At 38.4% G+C, this 19,724-nt stretch overlaps 1 protein-coding gene across 3 annotated transcripts in view; it reads left to right on the top strand.

The window, feature by feature from the left end:
• The window catches only part of SOCS6 (suppressor of cytokine signaling 6), a 38,281-nt gene extending 19,637 nt beyond the window's left edge, over nucleotides 1-18,644 (top strand). For all 3 annotated transcript variants that reach the window (XM_064294405.1, XM_003406252.4, XM_023543734.2), the window contains exon 2: nucleotides 11,910-18,644. In XM_064294405.1, the coding sequence (XP_064150475.1) occupies nucleotides 12,035-13,642 (1,608 nt within the window). In that variant the 5' untranslated portion in view covers nucleotides 11,910-12,034 and the 3' untranslated portion in view covers nucleotides 13,643-18,644. The remainder of the gene's footprint in view (nucleotides 1-11,909) is intronic.
• Nucleotides 18,645-19,724: the final 1,080 nt, after the last annotated feature.

The following is a 19,724-nucleotide window of genomic DNA, read 5'->3' as shown; positions in this document are numbered from 1 at the left end:
TATAACAATATAAACTCATCTTGTTACCTTTTTTTTTTTTTTTTTTTGCCTTGATTTTTTACATAAGCGAGGTTATACAATAGTTATCCTTTTGTGATTGGCTTATTTCGGTCAGCATAATGTCTTCAAGCTCCATCCATATTGTAGCACGTATCAAGACTTCATTTCTCCTACTGGCTGAATAGTATTACATTGTGTTTATGTACCACGTTTTATTTATCCATTCACCTGTTGATGGGCATTTAGGTTTTTTTCCACCTTGTGGCTGTTACGAATAGTGCTGTAATAAGCATTGTTGTACAGGTCTCTTGAGTCTCTGCATTCAAGTCATTTGGGTAAATACCTAGGCGAGGAATTGCTGGGTTATATGGTAGTTCTAGTTCTATTTTTAGTTTTATGAGGAACTACCACATTGTTTTCCACAATGGCTATACCATTTTGGATTCCTGCCAGCAATGGGTAAGCTGTTCCAATTTCCCCACATCCTTGCCAACATTTGTTATTTTCTTCTTTTTTTTTTTTAATCTTAGCCATCGTAGTGGGAATGGAATGGTATCTCATTGTGGTTTTAATTTGCATTTCTCTGATGGCTGATGATACTGAGCATCTGTTCATGTGTTTGGTGACCATTTGAATGTCTTTGGTGAAATGTCTATTCAAGTCGTTTGCCCATTTTATGATTGAGTTGTCTTTCTGTTCTTAAGTTGTCAAAATTTTTTTTAAGTTGTCGAAATTTTATATGTACTTTAATTACTAGATTCTTGTCAGAATTTTATGGTTTTAGGTTGCACATTTAGGTCCTTAATCCATTTTGAATTTGTTTTTGTATATGATGTGAGGCATGGATCCTATTTCATCATTCTGTATGTGGAAACCCAATTTTCCAGCAGCCTTTATTTTTTTCTGTTTAAGGGTACTTTTTTTTAAAATTGTGCTTTATGTGAAAGTTTACAGCTTACTTTAATTTCTCAGACAAAAATATATGTATTGTTTTGTGACGTTAGTTGTAATCTCTATAATGTGACAGCACACTCGCCCTTTCCACCCCGGGTTTCAGGTGTTCATTCAACCAGTTCCTGTCCTTTCCTGCGTTCTCATCCTGCCTCTGGGCAGGAGCTGCCCATTTGGTCTCGTGTATCTTACTGAACTAAGACACACACTTTTCACCAGTATTATTTTGTGTTTTATAGCCCAGTCTTATCTTTGTCTGAAGAGTGTGCTTCGGGAATGGTTTTAGTTCTAGGTTACAGAGTGTCTGGGGCCATGGCTTTGGAGGTTTCTCCAGTCTTAGTCAGACCATTAAGTCTGTACGTGAATTTGAGTTCTGCTTAGCACTTTTCTCTCGCTCTGTCAGGGACTCTGTTGTGTTTCCTGTCAGGGCGGTCATTGGTGGTAGCAGAGCACCATCTCGTTCTTCTGGTCTCAGTTTTATGTGGCCCTTTTGTCTACTGGGCTAATACTTGTGTCTTTGCCAGCACCATTTATTGAAGAGTCTTCTTTCTCCATCTAGTGGACTTAGCACCCTTGTTAAAAATCAGTTGACCGTAGATGTGTGGGTTTATTTCTTGACTCTCAACTCTATTCCATTGGTCTGTGTGTCTGTTATGCTAATACCAGGCTGCTTTGATTATTGTAGCTGTATAGTATGTTTTAAAATCAGCAAGTGTGAGGCCTGCTACTTTGTTTTTCTCTTTCAACACTATTTTAACTATTTGGGGCCTCTTGCCATTTCGTAGAGCGTTGTTAAGAACTCGACTGCTTACCAAAGGGTTGGCAGATGAAATCCATCATCGCTCCTTGGAAACCCTATGGGGCAGTTCTGCTCTGTCCTATAGGGTCGCCATTAGTTGGAATCAACTCAATGGCAGTGGGTTTGGTTTTTGTTTTGCCATTCCATATAAAGTTGAGGATTTGTTTTCTATTTCTCCTAGGAAGGCTGTTGCAGTTTTGATCGGGATTGCATTGAATCTATAGATTGCTTTCTGTAGTACTGACATCTTAACAACATTAAGCCTTCATCTTGCTAACTTTTTATGTGGCTGCTTTACATTACATTAAAAGTCTTTCTCTTTGTTCTTTTAAACTGCTTTCATGGATAATATAAGTCAGTGGTCTCCGACTGTGCTCTGTGGATCCTTTCAGGGAATCTACAAGGTCAAAACTTTTTATGATAATGCTAGAACATTATTTGCCGTTTTCACTGTGTTGACATTTTCACTGAAGGTGCAAAAGCAGTGGTGAATAAAATTGCTGGTGCCCTAACACAAATCAAAATGACACCAAGCTGTGCTAATAGTCATGTGCTCTTTACCACCAAGCACTTGTAGTAAAAGAGAATCTGCCAGTTATGCTTAAGAACTTGATGATTAGCAGTGAAAAGTACTAATTTTATTAAATCTTGACCATGAATACACATCTTTTTAAATATCTTTAAGATGAAATGGAAGTATGTAGAAAGCACTTGCTACTGCACACTAAAGTAAGATGGATGTCTTAATGGGACATTGAGTTGCTAGATGAGCTACTTTTTTTTTCATAAAATAATCACTTTTACTAGAAAGAACAACAGGGACAAACTACGGTTATTCAGCTTGGATTTTTGGTAGATGTTTTCTCATAAATGAGTAAAGTAACCTGTTACTTTAATGAAGAAAACTAACAGTCTTGTTGCCAATGATAAAATTCAGGCTTTCAAACAAAAATTAGACTTGTGGAAAACTAGTATCCACATTGTAACCTTAACTGTTTCCCAATGCTTAAAGACTTCTGATGAGATCAGTGCATATTAGCAAATGTGATTTTTTGATGTTGTATAATGAAATAACTAATATATGGTGTTACAGGAAATCCTGGTGGCACAGTGCTTAAGTGCTATGGCTGCTAACCAAAGGGTCGGCAGTTCGAATCCGCCAGGCGCTCCTTGGAAACTCTGTGGGGCAGTTCTCCTCTGTCCTGTAGTGTCACCATGAGTTGGAATCGACTTGACGGCACTGGGTTTGGTTTTGTTTTTTTATGATGTTACAGAATCATGCATGAGGAAAAGACTCATTCAATATGCAAAATAGACCACTGGATTGGAATGTAATAGAGTTAAAAAAAATGTCTTGGTGTGGTTTCAGATTCCACAGTGCAGCTGACCTTTGAGAAACTACCACTCCTTGAGTTTCAGTGTAGTATCAAAGGAGAATATCCACAGTTGCATAAAACAGTTCTCCTTTTTCCAGCTATGTAAGTGTAGGAGGCTGGATTTTCTTCATGTACTTCACTTAAAACAACATATAGTAACAGATTAAACGCAAAAGCAGATGTGAAAGCCCAGCTATTTTCTCTTTAAGTCAGTCAGAAAAGAGATTTATGTTCATGTAAAATGATACTTTTCTCATTGAATTTTTATTGTTTTGGAAAATACAGCTATTTTTCATTAAAATGTTATTTATGGTAATGTATAATAAGTTTATTATCATTATCTTAAAATAAGTTAATAACTAGATATTTTTAAATTTTCTGTTTTAATTTCCAATAGAGTAAATTTCAGTAGATACGACCCACATAGGAAAACTTTTTGGGGTCTTCAGTAATTTTTAAGAGGGTGACGGGGTCCTGTGACTAAAAGGTTCGAAAACTACTGGTTTAAGTAGTAGTAACTACAGGCAAGGCAGCTTGGTATAGAGACAGACTGTGAGCTTTGGAGTCAGCAGCCTGGTTCTCTGGATCTGCTACTTTTCCTAGTGGCAAATTATTTTAACTTCTTAGGAAAAATTTAATCTGTCCGAAACTAATTTTCTTCATTTGTAAAATAGAAATAATAAAGCTGCTTTGTTAATTGGAGGTTAAGTAGTTGTTTGATATTGTCTCTCTAATTTTTTCATTAGGTATTATAATGACTGACAGGAGCGACTGCCTCAAATCATTCCTTAAAAAAGAGTTTGTGAAATTATTTGAAGTTGTCATGTTCTGTCCAGATGGATGAAGTATTCACGTCTAAAACCTTTTCCTCTGAGCCTTTATATGCATTTTCAAGGATATGTGTAAACTTAAAATTTTACCATTAGAAAAGCAGTAAAACCAATCCAGAACATTTACTTAAGCATGAGACAGATGGCAGTCCTATAAAAAGATGGCATGTATTTCTGGAAGTGCAAACAGAAAAACATACTCTTAAAGATTTGAGAGTAATCTTTGCCCAGAAATGAAGGGAAGACATAAAAGACCATATGGCCTAATGGAACTTTTTATAGTTTCTAATGTCTAGGATTGAATTTTATTTCGTTATACAGTGAAACCTGTGAGAGCTGGAACTCGACAAGACTGCCTTGTTGTTCTGGGTCCCCCAAGTTTTCTGCCTTTGACAGAGTGGGATCTTACCGCTTTTCTGTAGCACTCCATTAGTGGAACGTATTGGAGTTTTCTTTCTCTGACAGGTTTCCGCCTTATACAGGTTCTAGCTTTCACAGGTTACACTGTGTTGGTGTTGAATTCGATGTAGATTGGTAGTTGAAAAAAGGAGTAATTATCAAGTAGATAGTTGCTGGATTTCCTGGGAGGTGCAAGCAGTTAACGTGCTTGCCGCTGACTGAAAGGTTAGAGGTTTGAGTCCACCAAAGGCACTTCAGGAGAAAGTCATGGTGACGTGCTTCCGAAAAACCAGCCGTTGAAAACCCTGTGGAGCACGGTTCTACTCTGACACACGTGAAGTCACCACGAGTCAGAGTCGCGTACCAAGTGCTTTTACTGTGGTTGTAAATCTCTTGCTTTTTGTGGTGTGTGCGTGTGATAGAAATAGAACCATTTGAATGGTGATTTTAATGGAATTGCTTGATTTAAATGTGAATACTTATCCCCTGAGACTCAGTTACTGATTCTGCCATAAGGGCAGTTACAGACATCAGCATCAAATGTCCATGTTACTGTGGCATAGTTTGGTCTTAAGCACTACCCTAAACGTTTTCTTGTACAAAACACTGAAGGAGTGCTCATATTCTCCAGGCTGGCCCCAGGTAAAACTGTAAATTAGTCTCCTTTGGTTTTGGCCCTTTCCATCCTTGTATCATTTTACTGTTTTTCTCTTTGCATTCATTAGCCTATCATTGAGGAACAAATGTTCTCATTCATCTTGGTTAAGTGTTCACTCAACAAATATTTATCGAGTGCTTTCATTGGGCCAGGTACTGGCTAAGTGCTGGGAACAAAACGTTGAGGGGGAAAAGAAAAATCAGTGTGATCTTTGCTTTCATAGAGTGTGTAGTCTGCTAGGGTGATAGACATTAATCAAATAATTATACAAACAAATGTAAGCATATGTCTGAGATACAAGTTCTAGGCAGGAGAGTTATATGATATTTTAAGATCCCGTTATGGGGATTTCATCTAGTCAGGAAGGGCAGGGAATGGTTCCCTGAGGAGTAGACAAATGAGCTGGGATTTGAAGAACTAATCTAAGGGGAATGCATAGAGTATTTCAAATCAAAAGGACAGTGTGTTAAAAAAAGTTCCGTGTTGGGCGGGAGTGGGTGAGTATGAACACTTTCAGTGTGACTGGAGCAGAAATCACCGATTGAGAAATGGCCAGACGGTATAGGTGTGGGACCTTAGAGGCCACGTTAGGAATTTTGTAACTTTATCCTAAGTAAAGGTAAATTATTACTGAAGGAAGAGCATGAGGGTGTAGAAAGGTAGGGTATCTGGTTGCCATACGTGATTAGAGGTGCATGTCTAAAATTCACGTACTGAAATAATACCTGAACACTTCCTGTGCCTTTGTAACAGTCGTAGACACTTGGGAGACATCAGTGAATTAAACAGTATAAGAATCCCTGCTTTGTAAACCTTACCTTCTTTAACGTAAAGAGGGAGAGAAGGACAAAGAGCATAATAAATCATAAAATGCTAGAAAAAACAGTACAGTAGGGTAAGAGGGATTAAAAGTTGAAAGTGTGTGTTGCAATTTAAAATAGCATGGTCAGAGTAGGCCTCATGATGAGGGTGACAATTGATCAAAGACTTGGAGGAAGTGAGGAAATCAGCTGAGTGAAAATTTGCAGCCAGCAGTAAGTCCCCAAGGTGCCACTGGGCATAGGAAGAGTAGTGCAAGAATAGGACCGAGAGGAACAGGAAAGACGGATCACAACATGCACAGGGCCCTGTAGGCCTTTGTATTAGGGTCTAAGAGACAGCTGTAAAGGCTTTTGTTTGCTAAATGAGATGGAAAGCCATTTAAGAGTTGTATTCTTCTTGCAGTTTGGGGATGTATTAGAGAAAGGCCGAAGTGTGTGTGGGCACAGCATTGGACTGTTGCCTTCTTACAGGTAGAATGGCCCTGCAGCGTAGCCTCTTAACTCAAGACCTCCTTTCCATGTGGCTACATGCTCTAGTAGGAATCGACTCGATGGCAACTAGCAATTAAAACAACAACATGCTCTAGATGACTTGGTATTCTGTCCTTACCTTTCAGAATTTACCTGTTTACGGTTCTCTAAAGACTGAGACTTATAATCTACACACACACGCACACGCACACACACTCACACATTAGGAAGAGGACATTAGCAGGAGCGGGAGTAACATTAGCCAGGCACAGAGGTAGGAAAACAAAATTGCCTTCATAATTAAGATCAAAACTGAACTACTGACATTTTACGTCACCTTTGGAAAGTTAACTGGGCCTGACACTGTAAATCAAGTTCTCTGTAGATTTATGTGCTTCGGTTTGAGAAACATTGAGGTAACACTCCAGATAGACCATATATAGGCCAGTATGAATGTTGAGCCACATATCTAGTTTATCAAGAATTTGCTCGTTTTGAATTATTATTGTCAACTGTACTTTTTTTTTTGCAATATCCCTCTTATTGGAACTACAAGTATTGTTTTATATTCACGTCCTTTAGTTTTATGGCTACTGGTTATTAAGCCTTCTTACTCTCAGTGTGAATTGATGCCCCCATTTTTTTGGTGGACAAAATTAGGTTCTTTGCTAATGAGCCAGAAAATTAACACTTAACACAGGGAGGTTTTATTAGCCTTCAGATCACCATTTTCAGCCTGTTAAGACAAATAAATGCAGTTTCTACCATTATGAAGAATTGTACTCAAAACTTCTCCTCAATGAGCAGTTAATGGAGCTTTTGGTATAGTTAGGTGGTCATGTTTTTCTTGGCTTCACAAAAGAAATTAACAGACGAGGTCTTGGACCCCATTCTCACTTTGTCATGTCTTTTGAGCCAAAGCATTGTTTATGCTTTTTGTGCCTTGTTTAAGAAATCCATTCCTATCTCAAAGGCATAAAGATATTCTGTATTTTGTTCTAACAAAACTTTGCTTTTCATACTTAGATCTTTACCTTTAATCTATTTTTGCTGATAGTGTGAGGTATGATCTAGTTTCATTCTTTCTTCCACGTATATAACCCGTTGTCTCAGCACTATCTATTACATGGTGCACTTTGCCTATGGGTTTGCCTGCTGCCACGTGCTAGGTTTCCATATACGCATGAGTAAGCTTCTGTGTGTGGTAGGGTGTCTTTATTTACAAATATTTCTATAAATATTTCCATGTTATATACACTTCTAATATAAAGTTATATTAGTTTGGAATATCATTTAGTAGTGGTAGAATTTGTAGCTAACAACTTTCAAACATTTTGAATACTTAGTACTATTATGAAGGAATATGAGCATGTAATGTACAGATTTTCATGAAGAGGAAATAAAGTATCATGACTGGTTTAAACAGGATGTTTTGTTTAGAAGCATTATTACTATAACCAACTAATGTAATTTATGAGACCAATTTTTTTTTCCTCTGAAATGACTTCCAGAAAGTCTTTACTGAATTGAAATCCTATTGTTTCAATAATGGAACAGTGTACAAAAAAAGTTTGGGAAATTGCAAAAAAGGAGGAATAACAATAATAATAACAGTAGTAATAGTACTAGTATGATGATGGAAATATGCTTTAATCTTCAAAATAGGTATAAACTATTTTAGCTATGCCTAGTTGTTCTGGGTACAGCATAGGAATGAACTTTATTCAACCTGTGAGCATTCAGCTCCTCTCTCCTCGGGTTGGTGCTAGGGACTTGGAATGTGAAGGCGAATGACCCTATTCTCAAGAAACTCAGGAGTTGTTGTTAGGTGCCTGGAGTCGGCTCTGACTCATAGCGACTCCATGTGTAACAGAATGAAATGGTGCCCAGTCCTGTGCCATCCTCACAGCAGTAGGTATCTTTGAGCTCATTGTTGCAGCCACCGTGTCAATCAGTCTCGTTAAGGGTATTCCTCTTTTTCCTTGCCCTCTACCTTATCAAGCATAATGTCCTTCTCCAGGGACTCATCCCTCCTGATAACGTGTCTAAAGTAAGCAAGACAAAGTCTCACCATCCTTGCTTCTAAGGAGCATTCTGGTTGTACTTCTTCCAAGACAGATTTGTTCATTCTTCTGGCAGTCCATGGTATATTCAGTATTCTTCTCCAACACTGTAATTGAAATTCATCATTCTTTCGTCTTTCTTTTTCATTGTCCAGCTTTCACATGCATATGAGGCAGTTGAAAATATCATGGCTCAGGTCGATCAGGGGTACCTTAGTCCTCAAGGTGACATCTTTGCTTTTCAACACTTTAAAGCGGTCTTTTGCAGCTGATTTGCCCAATACAATGCCTCATTTGATTTCTTGACTGCCGCTTCCGTGGGTGTTGATTATGGATCCATCTAAAATGAAATCCTTGACAACTTTAGTCTTTTCTCCATTTATCGTGATGTTGCTTATTAGTCCAGTTGTGAAGATTTTGTTTTATTTATGTTGAGGTGTAATCCATACTGAAGGCTGTACTCTTTGATCTTGATCAGTAAGTGCTTCAAGTCCTCTTTGCTTTCAGCAATCAAGGTTGTGTCATCTGCATAACGCAGGTTATTGATGAGTCTTTCTCTGATCCTTATGCCACATTCTTCAGGTAGACCAGCTTCTTGGTTTATGTGCTCAGCACACGGATTGAGTAAGTGTGGTGAAAGGCTACAAACCTGGCACACACCTTTTCCTATTTTAAACCGCACAGTATCCCTTTGTTCTGTTCAAATGTCTGCCTCTTATTCTGTGTACAGGTTTCACATGAGCACAATTAGGTGTTCTGAAATTCCCATTTTTCTCAATGTTGTCCATCATTTGTTATGATCCACAAAGTTGAATGTCTTTGTGTAGTCGATAAAACACAGGTAAACATCTTTCTGGTATTCTGTTTTTAGCTGAGATACATCTGATAACAGCAGTGATATCCCTTGTTTTATAACCTCTTCTGAATATGGTTTGAATTTCCGGCAGTTCTTGTTGATGTACTGCTGCAGCCGTTTTTAAGTTATCTTCAGGAGAATTTTGCTTACATGTGATATTAATGATATTGTTTGATAATTTCCTCCTTCTGTTGGATCACCTTTCTTTGGAATGTGTGCAGATATGGTTCTCTTCCAGTCATTTGGCCAGTAGCTGTCTTCGCGTTTCTTAGCATAGATGAGTGAACGCTTCCAGCGTTGCATCCGTTTGTTGAAACATCTCATTTGGTATTCCGTCGATTCCTGGAGCTTTGTTTTTCACCAGTGCCTTCAGTGCAGCTTGGACTTCTTCCTTCAGTACGATCCATTCTTGATCATATGCTGCCTCCTGAAATGGTTGAATGTTGTCTAGTTCTTTTTTGTACAGTGACTCTGTGTATCCCTTCCATCTTCTTTTGATGCTTCCTGTGTCGTTAAATATTTTCCCCATAGAATCCTTCACTGTTGCAACTTGAGGCTTGAATTTCTTCTTCAGTTCTTTTAGCTTGAGAGATGCTGAGCATGTTCTTTGCTTTTGTTTTTCTGTCTCCAGCTCTTTGCACGTGTCATTATAATAATATTTTACTTTGTCTTCTTGAGCCGCCCTTTGAAATCTTCTGTTCAGTTCTTTTACATCATCATTTCTTCCTTTTGCTTTAGCTGCTCGGTGTTTGGCAGCAAGTTTCAGAGTCTCCTATGACATCCATTCTGGTCTTTTCTTTCTTTCCTGTTTTTTTAATGACCTTTTGCTTTCTTCATGTATATTTTCCTTGATGTCATCTCACAACTAATCTGGTCTTCAGTTATTATTGTTCAGTGCATCAAATCTATTCTTGAGATGGTCTCTAAATTCAGGTGGGATATATACTCAAGGCCATACTTTGGCTCTCATGGACTTGTTTTAATTGTCTTCAGCTCCATCTTAAACTTGCATATAAGCAGTTGATGCTCTGTTCCGCAGTCAACCCCTGGCCTTGTTTTGACTGATGATACTGAGTTTCACCATTGTCTTTTTCCACAGATTTAGTCGATTTGATTCCTGTGTATTTTACCTGGCGAGGTCCCCATGTGTAATTGTTGTTTATGTTGTCGGATAGAGGTATTTCCGATGAATAAGTCGTTGGTCTTCTATCATGCAATCTCTTGCGTCATTTCTGTCATCAAGGCCATGTTTTCCAAGTACTGATCCTTATTTGTTTCCAACTCTCACATTCCAATGACCAGTAATTATTGATATATCTTGATTGCATGTTTGATCAATTTCAGACTGCGGAAGTTGGTAAAAGTCTTCAGTTTTTTCATCTTTGGCATTAGTAGATGGTATGTAAATTTGAGTAATAGTTGTATTAACTGTTCTTCCTTGTGGGCATATGGACATTACCCTATCACTGACAGCTTTGTGCTTCAGGGTAGATCTTGAAAATGTTCGTTTTCAAGAAGAATGTGATGCTATTCATCTTCAGTGTTGTTCCTGGCATGGTAGACCATATGATTATCTGATTCAAAATGGTTAATACCAATCCATTTCAGCTAGCTAATGCCTAGGATGTAGATCTTTAAACGTTCCATTTCATTTTTGACACTTTCCAATTTTCCTAGATTCATACTTCGTATGTTCCACGTTCCAGTTACTAATGGATGTTTACAGCTATTTCTCTCATTTTGAGTCATGCCACATTAGCAAATGAAGGTCCCAGAAACTTTATTCCATTCATGTCATTAAGGTTGACTCTACTTTTAGGAAGTAGCTCTCCCCCCTTGTATTTTGAGTGCTTTCCAACCTGAGTGGCTCATCTTCTGGCAGTATATCAGGCAGTGTTCTGCTGCTATCCATAAGGTTCTCAGTGGCTAATCTTTTTCAGAAGTAAATTGCTATGTCCTTCTTCCTGGTCTGTCTTAGTCTGGAAGCTCTGCTGAAACCTGTCCACCATGGGTGACACTGCTGGCATGTGAAATATGAATGGTGTAGCTTTCTAGCATTGCAGCTACGTGCAAGCCACCACAGTACTACAAGCTGGTAGACAAGTGGTGGAACTCAAGAGCAGAGACGGAAATTGTCTAGGCTTTCTCCAGATAACTCATCAGATTACGGAGCTCTTTTTTATTTGTTTTTACGGATGTTTAAATATTTTAAAATATGTTTACGTTGTTGAGGAGTGACTATGCTTGTGATTCTACCAGATCTACCTGTGTCTGCGTGCTCTTCTATGTGAGTGTTTCACTATTTGTTGGGACGTAGACTGGTGAATGGGCAGAAGAGAAGCATATGAATCTGTGCTGACCATGGGCATGGGCCTGTATAGGATGGAGTTAGGAAAGACGTGGACGCAGACCCTTATATTGAGGATAAAACAAAAATCGAGGTGCGAAAAGACAGCACCAGGAATTGTTCTTTAAGCACTATCAAGTATTTATTGAATGCCAGCGATATATTAGGCAGTGATCTGCTGGATGACAGTAGAAAAAAAGTCCCCTTTCCTCACAAAGCTTATAGTCTTAAGAAAACTCTCAGGTGTCATTGTTCAGAAGCTAAAAGATTAAGACTGTGAGTAAAGTAAAACTTCTGTGGAAGTATTTTTTAATGTGATTTTTTTTTTTCCCCTTCAGAAAATGGCCCCAGAGGTTAAATGAAGCTGGAAAAATACATAGATGCAGCATTGCAGCCTCTTCAGATGTTCGGGGACAATATCCCAGAGAGAAATTGATCCCCCTGCATTAGGTGACCAGTCATAATGAAGAAAATTAGTCTTAAAACCTTCCGGAAATCTTTTAACTTGAATAAAAGTAAAGAAGAAACTGATTTCATGGTAGTACAACAACCTTCACTTGCCAGTGATTTTGGGAAAGATGATTCCTTATTTGGTAGCTGCTACGGTAAAGATATGGCCAGCTGTGACATCAATAGTGAAGATGAAAAAAGTGGAAAAACTAGATCGAAAAGTGAAAGCCTCATGGGTACGCTAAAAAGGCGGCTTTCTGCAAAACAGAAGCAGAGAGGCAAGGGTGGTGCGCCTTCCGGGAGCTCGGTCGATGAGGACACCTTCTCTTCCTCCTCAGCCCCAATCGTGTTCAAAGACGTGAGGGCCCAAAGGCCCATACGGTCGACCTCGCTCCGCAGTCACCACTACAGCCCGACCCCCTGGCCTCTGCGGCCCACGAACTCCGAGGAGACGTGCATCAAGATGGAGGTGAGGGTCAAAGCCCTGGTCCACTCCTCCAATCCCACCCCAGCCTTGAACGGGGTCCGGAAGGATTTCCATGACTTGCAGCCTGAAACTGTGTGCCAAGAGCAGACCAGCTCCCTGAAGAGCGCAGACTCTCAGAACGGGGACCTGCATCTTCACCTTGACGACCATGTGCCTGTAGTTATTGGACTCGTGCCTCAGGACTACATCCAGTACACTGTGCCTTTAGATGAGGGGATGTATCCCCTGGAAGGGTCGCGGAGCTACTGTGTGGACAGCTCTTCCCCCATGGAAGTCTCTGCAGTCCCTCCTCCAGGGGGAGGGGGCTCTTTCCCTGAAGAGGAGAGTCAGGTAGACCAGGACCTGGGCGCAGCCCCCGACGTCTTTGCGGACCAGCAGGTGAACGGCTTGTTGATTGGCACCACGGGAGTCCTGTTGCAGAGCCCCAGAGCAAGGCACGAGGATGTCCCTCCACTCTCACCGTTGCTACCTCCAATGCAGAATCATCAAATCCAAAGGAACTTCAGCGGAATCCCTGGCACAGATGCCCATGTGTCTGAAAGTGTGCGCTGTCATTTGAATTTTGATCCCAACTCTGCTCCCGGGGTGGCAAGAGTCTATGACTCAGTGCAGAGTAGTGGTCCTATGGTGGTGACAAGCCTGACTGAGGAGCTGAAAAAACTTGCGAAACAAGGATGGTACTGGGGACCCATTACTCGCTGGGAAGCAGAAGGGAAGCTAGCCAACGTGCCGGATGGCTCTTTTCTCGTCCGGGACAGTTCTGACGACCGTTACCTTTTAAGCTTGAGCTTCCGCTCCCATGGCAAAACACTTCACACTAGGATTGAGCACTCGAATGGTAGGTTTAGCTTCTACGAGCAGCCCGATGTGGAAGGACACACGTCGATAGTTGATCTCATTGAACATTCAATCAGGGACTCTGAAAACGGAGCTTTTTGTTATTCGCGGTCTCGGTTGCCCGGCTCTGCGACCTACCCGGTCAGGCTGACCAATCCGGTGTCGCGGTTCATGCAGGTGCGCTCCCTGCAGTACCTGTGCCGTTTCGTGATACGGCAGTACACCAGGATAGACCTGATCCAGAAACTGCCTTTGCCAAACAAAATGAAGGACTATCTACAAGAGAAGCACTACTGAAAGATTGAGGACCCTGCATATTGCACTTTGGGAACAAGGGAAAGATTGAAATACGGTTTACAAACTTTGATTGCTATCAAAATCTTTTGCTGCCGTAATTATTTCAGTTTTCTGTGTAGAAGAGTCATCAACATGTCTAGGTGTGGGGAAGTGTCGGCAAGGTATCTTGGGTTTATTTTTGTTCTTTCAAAAGGGAAGTCTGGAGGTTTTAGAAGTGTGAATTATCTTTCCTCAATGTGCAGAATAATCACAATGTGAATGATCAGATTCTCCTTAATCCCCGCTCCAAGTCCTTTGCTGCTATCCACTGTGATTTTTATGCATTAAAAGCACATTTCATGTGTATTCAACCCTAAGTAAAGTTGAATGAAAACTTACAGAAAGAAAATTGTTGTCTCTTGAAATGGCGGGTTTTCAAAAGGTAGTGTTGAAGAAGCATACCCATGTCATGAAAAACACAGGATTTACATGTACACTGAACAAGATTTTATAATCTCATACCTTAGAAAGATTTATTTAGAATTATGAATCGACATCATCTTGGATAATGGAAGGCAGAGCTACAACATGTCTTTGATAACACTCATTTCTTAATTAATTTTAAGATTGTAGTAGTTTTTTGTTGTGAAAAGTTGAACTTTTCTGTTGCTTTCATTTTTATCTTGTGGTTTGTCTATTTTAAAAAATGGCCTTACATTAAAAATTCTTAAATGTATACCACCAATTTAGAAATTGTTGCCTTTTCTTTCGTTAAACTCTGGTACAAATTGGCATAAATATAAAGCCCTGTGGAACTAGAGCTCTTATTAAAGAAATGCTAGTTGATCATAGTTTCCTGTGATAGCAGTTTTTTTGTGTGTCATCTGTACTTTCCTTTGGTAAAATGTTTTATTTGTGATTTATTTAGCCTTAGTCAGCATTTTCTTGGGTAGAACTTGCTTATGCAGCTGATTTTCATTAATGAACTGGATTCTCTTGCAGCATTAAAGTTTATATAAAGTTTTCAATTCATTTGGATAAAAAGCAAGCATTGTTTTTAAGTTGGATTTATATTATTCTATTAAAATATGCTAGATTTGACCCCACCTAACCTCCCCCCCGAATAAAAAAATGACTCTAGTTGAAAGATTATGTAAATTGTTGAGCATGATGCAAGGAAAACACTAAAACCACATCAGATATAAGGAAGTCTTATTGCCTAACATAATATACTGCTATTTAAAAAGTTTTTTTTTTTTTTTTCCTTTGGTTTATTTTTAATTTAGGTGAGTCTCAAGTAATTTGGGATCGGTAATTAATCATTTTCTCTGTCTGAATTGGTCGTTATGGTGGTGGTGGTGGTTATCCCAATACTTTTAGTTGAAATGGGGAGTGTTTATTCATTGCACAATACTGTCTTCTAGCATTTTGGGTTGCCCTGTACAGAAAGTGTTTCCAGTTACACAGCTTTAAAGGAAAATGATTCCATTTCAGATGAAACATGTAATTCGAGGTGTTTCTTCCTTTGTCACTTGGAGTTTTCCTATCTCTACCCCCATTTAAACACAAGGACAAGGGTCTTTGTCGTTCAAACATATCCGTGTCCCCACTGTTTTCTCTGTTTTTAGGGTCAGAATTGAGATGTCAAGAAAAGGTGTAATGCCATAACACCATGGTGGTGTGATAAATTTTGACTTAAAGGGGAAAAGGTACTTAATTTTGGTAGACTGTTGATTGTACCTTGTTATGGAGACTCCTCTTTCATTTTCTGATATGTTTTCACCTAGTAAGATGGAATATGGAGTATACTGTAATAATATAAATGTTCACTATAAGCTATTTGGATTAAGAACTATTACAGAGTTGTAAACTTGTTATCAAATTAATGCAAGACATTTAAGCTATTTTTTTTGCAAAACTATTTATTTTTAAACAATTTAAAATATATCTAGGGTGAGTTAAAAGTCCCTGTGCATCTATATTAGATGGCAGGTATTGTCAGAGAGTCACTGTGTATTAATAATAAGTGTTGGCATGGCTTCTCCACGTTTCTAGAAGCATTTACATGTACTCTTTGTGAAATCATAGTGCACAGAGGTCTTTGGGCTGCCCTGAACCCTGCTTTATCATGTGGACATAGCCTGTTCCCCATGTTTTCCTCATGATGCCATGTGTCTAACATCGAGCAATTTAGTGTCAAGATTATTCTAGTTTTCATCTAAATGTTTTTAAAATTGTATTTTGTGCATTTTTGGAGGGCAAATCTTGATACTGTTCTAATTCAGAAAGCTAATTTTTGATGTGTTTTCGTATATTCATAATATAAAAATACTTAAGCATGCCCTGTTATAATCCAATTTGAAATTGTTAGGTTCTTATAGTATATTGATAAAAAGCAAAGTATTTGCCAAGAAATTAAATTTAAAAACGAAAGAGAAGGATATTGCAATATTTTCTAGTTTTGCATAGAGGAATAGCCCTTTGGCGTAAACAGCGCACCACAGTGTGAAGGATTGGCTGTATAGGACTTTAGAACAGTCTGATTAAAAATGGAAGTGGAAAAAGAGAGTTCGTCTTCATTTTGTAATTTGGTCTACATACAATTTGATTAAAAGTTTTGAATTCTGTTGAATGGTTTTTTAGATGACATATGAACGCAACCTATGATTTTAAATACGTGCTTCTGCGCTCAAGGCAAGAAAAAAAAAACAGGAAAGCTGTATCAATTTCCTGTAATAAATGGATCAGAGTTTTTTTTTTTCCCAAATGTTTCATTATAAAACATGATGGAGGCCAGAAGCTATTTTCAGGCTTACTTGGGACACTATTATGCATTTTTACAAATAATAAGAAAGCTATAGAAAGTACTTGGTAAAGCTATCTCTTACTGTTTCTCTTTCTGTCTAAGGAAAACTATTCTCTTTCTATTTGGTGCAATAATCTGAAATCTTAGAAAGTCAAAAATGTTTATCACAGGAAATGATCACAGAGCTAAAAATAGTTTTAAAGGAAACCACCTACACAGAACAACCATCTTGCCCTTAAAGAAAATAATGTGCCAAAAGGCTAAATCATTGGCATACAGTAAATAAAATATAAAATATACTTGGTAGTTTCTGAGCCAGTATTAAGAAAATAGGATAAGTTAACTAAAATCTTAACTAGGTTATATGCAATGTCTCTTTAGTCCTGCAAGCCTAAATATTTTTCTTAACAATACTTTCAGAAATGCCAATGTTAAATTATAGTACATTTCACACTATGTGATGAGAGATGTTGCTTTATGATTCAAAATTTTTTTCATTTGAATCTTAATTGCTTTTCATCGAATGTGAATTCTTAATTAGAAAATGAGTTCACACTACCAGCAATAGAGAGTTTTGTTGAATACTGTAATAAGGAACAATTGCCAGTTCCATAAGTAACTTTAAAATTCTAAAATAAAGTATTGGTACTCTAGTAATTAAAAATATGATTTCTTTTAATACTTTTTTAAACCTATAAAGATTTTTTTTTTTACAAACATCCTTTTTATTAATCATAACGTGGTAGTTGCTGTTTCTGAAGTGTCCCAAACTCTACATCCAGAGATGATGAAAAATTCTTATAGAATTTTGTAATAATATACATGTTGGGTTAAAGAAGTTTTATAGTCATGTTGGAGTGCCATGAAATTAACACTTGCAATCCAGATTGCTGTAGTTTACACTTTTTCTGTATGTTTTAAATCAGGTGTGTACCATTTGTACTGAGAACACCACAGTGTGATTGATCCAAAGTCCATTGATTTTAATATGTGTTTTGGTTTGTAAACAAATTATAGTATTTCTTGCACATTTTTGGAAATTAATTGTATAAGAATTTATGTATCTGCCTCTAGATACAATGTAAATAAAAATTTCGTTCACAAAGCCTGCCTAGTAGTCTATTTAATACCCTGAAGCAGTGTTTTCCAAGGCTGTAAACCTTTATGGAAGGAGCCTGTCACATCTCTCTCCTGGGGAGTGGCTGGTGGGTTTGAATCCCACCTTTCAGTTAAAAGCTGAGTGCTTAACCACGGAGCCACCAGGGTTTTAATTAGCATAGGGTCAACTAGGTAATTTCTGGATGTCCTATGAACTAGGCTGAGATTAGAGGAAGTTGGGCAGCGACTTTTAGTAAAAAGGGGAATGGTGTCACTGCGGTTTTGTTTTATCTCATGGGAGATGTCAAGTGAGGAATCGGTCACTGTTGCTAATATTCTAAAGCTTTTAACATAAAGGATAGAGTGAGTTGCTGGAACGTCTAGTAAAGAGACTAAATCAATACAGTAATGAAATCTCACTGAAAGAAAGTTAACCTGCGTTGATGCAATGTTTGGGTTGTGATATGTTTAAAGACATGTCCTCTATTCAGATCTGGTGGAAATAGAACGAGGCTGTCAAAGTCCATGTGTGTAGAGTCATTTAGAAATGTCTTCATGGATAAGAAAGAATTCTAATTCTATCCACTGCATTTAAATGTATGCCTTTCAAGTTCTTAAACATGTTGGGTTGAACATTCTCTTTGAAATTTTGTTCTATTTTTAAAAAATCTTTTTTTAATATCATAACTAATTAAGAGATGAATTTTGACCTGACTTTGTTCAGAGTAGTATATCACAAGTTTTGACATTCGTAGAATCCGAATGACTTGAAGTTCTAACCACATTTTCCAGAGCTGGTATCAATGAACCACATTGGCTTTAGTGTCCAGTCTTTGCTTACAATGGTGCTAATGAAAAACAAATTTTGAGAAGAAAATGGTCAGGCCTCATAAATTATATAAAAGACTAGATTTTACAAGCTTATAACTTGGTAAATCAAATTCTCCTTTTTTAAACAAGGCTATTGTTTCATTCTCATCGACCACTTCCTTTCAATTTTCATTGTACTTGACAATTTCTTAAGCATAGCTTCCTTCATTCGCTCCACAAGATAGAGGGATAGGGAAGTTGGCTTCCGGGCTGGGTTTCTTATAGGCTATAAGCTTGTGGCTCTGAAACCCACACTTGGGAGGGAAGGGAGCAGAGGAGAACTGGAGCCTTCTGGAAGATGAAAAGCTGCTGCTGTGGCGGCAATTGATTGAAGACACAGGCTACCTCAGAACCTCATTAGTGCAGCCTCATGCTAACCAGAGACAAGCTGACTCCCTGCCACCTCCACCTTTAAATTCTTTAAAAAAAAAACAAAACCTCACAGGATTTACTTTGATTAACTTAGATTTTTCCTAGGCTTTCAGCAATCTGAATCAAAATACTTTAACTTGTGTTCCATATGAATTTGGCTCCTTGTGGTGGTTAGGTGCTGTCAAGTCAGGGCCGACCCATAGCGACCCTATGTACAACAGAACAAAATGTTTCCAGGTCCTGTGCCATCCTCACAATTGTTGCTGTGTTGAACTGCAACTTGAACTCTGTTGTAGTTTCCTGTGGCTGCCATAACAAAGTACCCATTGCTGTGGCCACTGTTGAGCCCATTGTTGTAGCTACTGTCAGTCCATCTCATTGAACGTCTTCCTCTTGTTTGCTGACCCTCTGCCAAGCATGGTGTCCTTCTCCAGGCTCTGATCCCTCCTGTTAACGTGTCCAAAGTAAGCAAGACGAAGTCTCGCCGTCTTCTCTTCTAAGGAGCATTCTGGCTGTACTTCGTCTGCTAAGACAAATTTGTGGTTCTGACAGTCCATAGTTTATTCAGTATTCTTCACCAACACTAATTCAAAGACACAATTCTTCCATCTTCCATATTCATTGTCCACCTTTCACATGCATATGAGGCTGTTGAAAACACTATGGTTTAGGTCAGGCACACCTTTAGTCTTCAAAGTGACATCTTTGCTTTTTTAACACTTTAAAGAGGCCTTTTGCAGCAGATTTGCCCAGCGCAATACAGGGTGCTATGTGTCAGAATAGATTAGATGGCAACAGGTTTAGCTCCTTATTGTCTGTTATTTTAACCTTCAGTCTAGGTTTTTTGGTTTGTAATATTTTCTCCCATTTTGTAGGTTGTCTTTTCACTTTCTTCTGGGTCCATTTTTGTTATCAAAACATTCCCTATTTCTTGTTGGGGTCTCTGGCCCTGTTTTT

Source organism: Loxodonta africana, chromosome 11 (genome assembly GCF_030014295.1).
Source record: "Loxodonta africana isolate mLoxAfr1 chromosome 11, mLoxAfr1.hap2, whole genome shotgun sequence".
Classification (NCBI taxonomy): domain Eukaryota; kingdom Metazoa; phylum Chordata; class Mammalia; order Proboscidea; family Elephantidae; genus Loxodonta; species Loxodonta africana.
The sequence above is the reverse complement of the archived record's forward strand: the minus strand, read 5'-3'. Positions and strand labels throughout refer to the sequence as shown.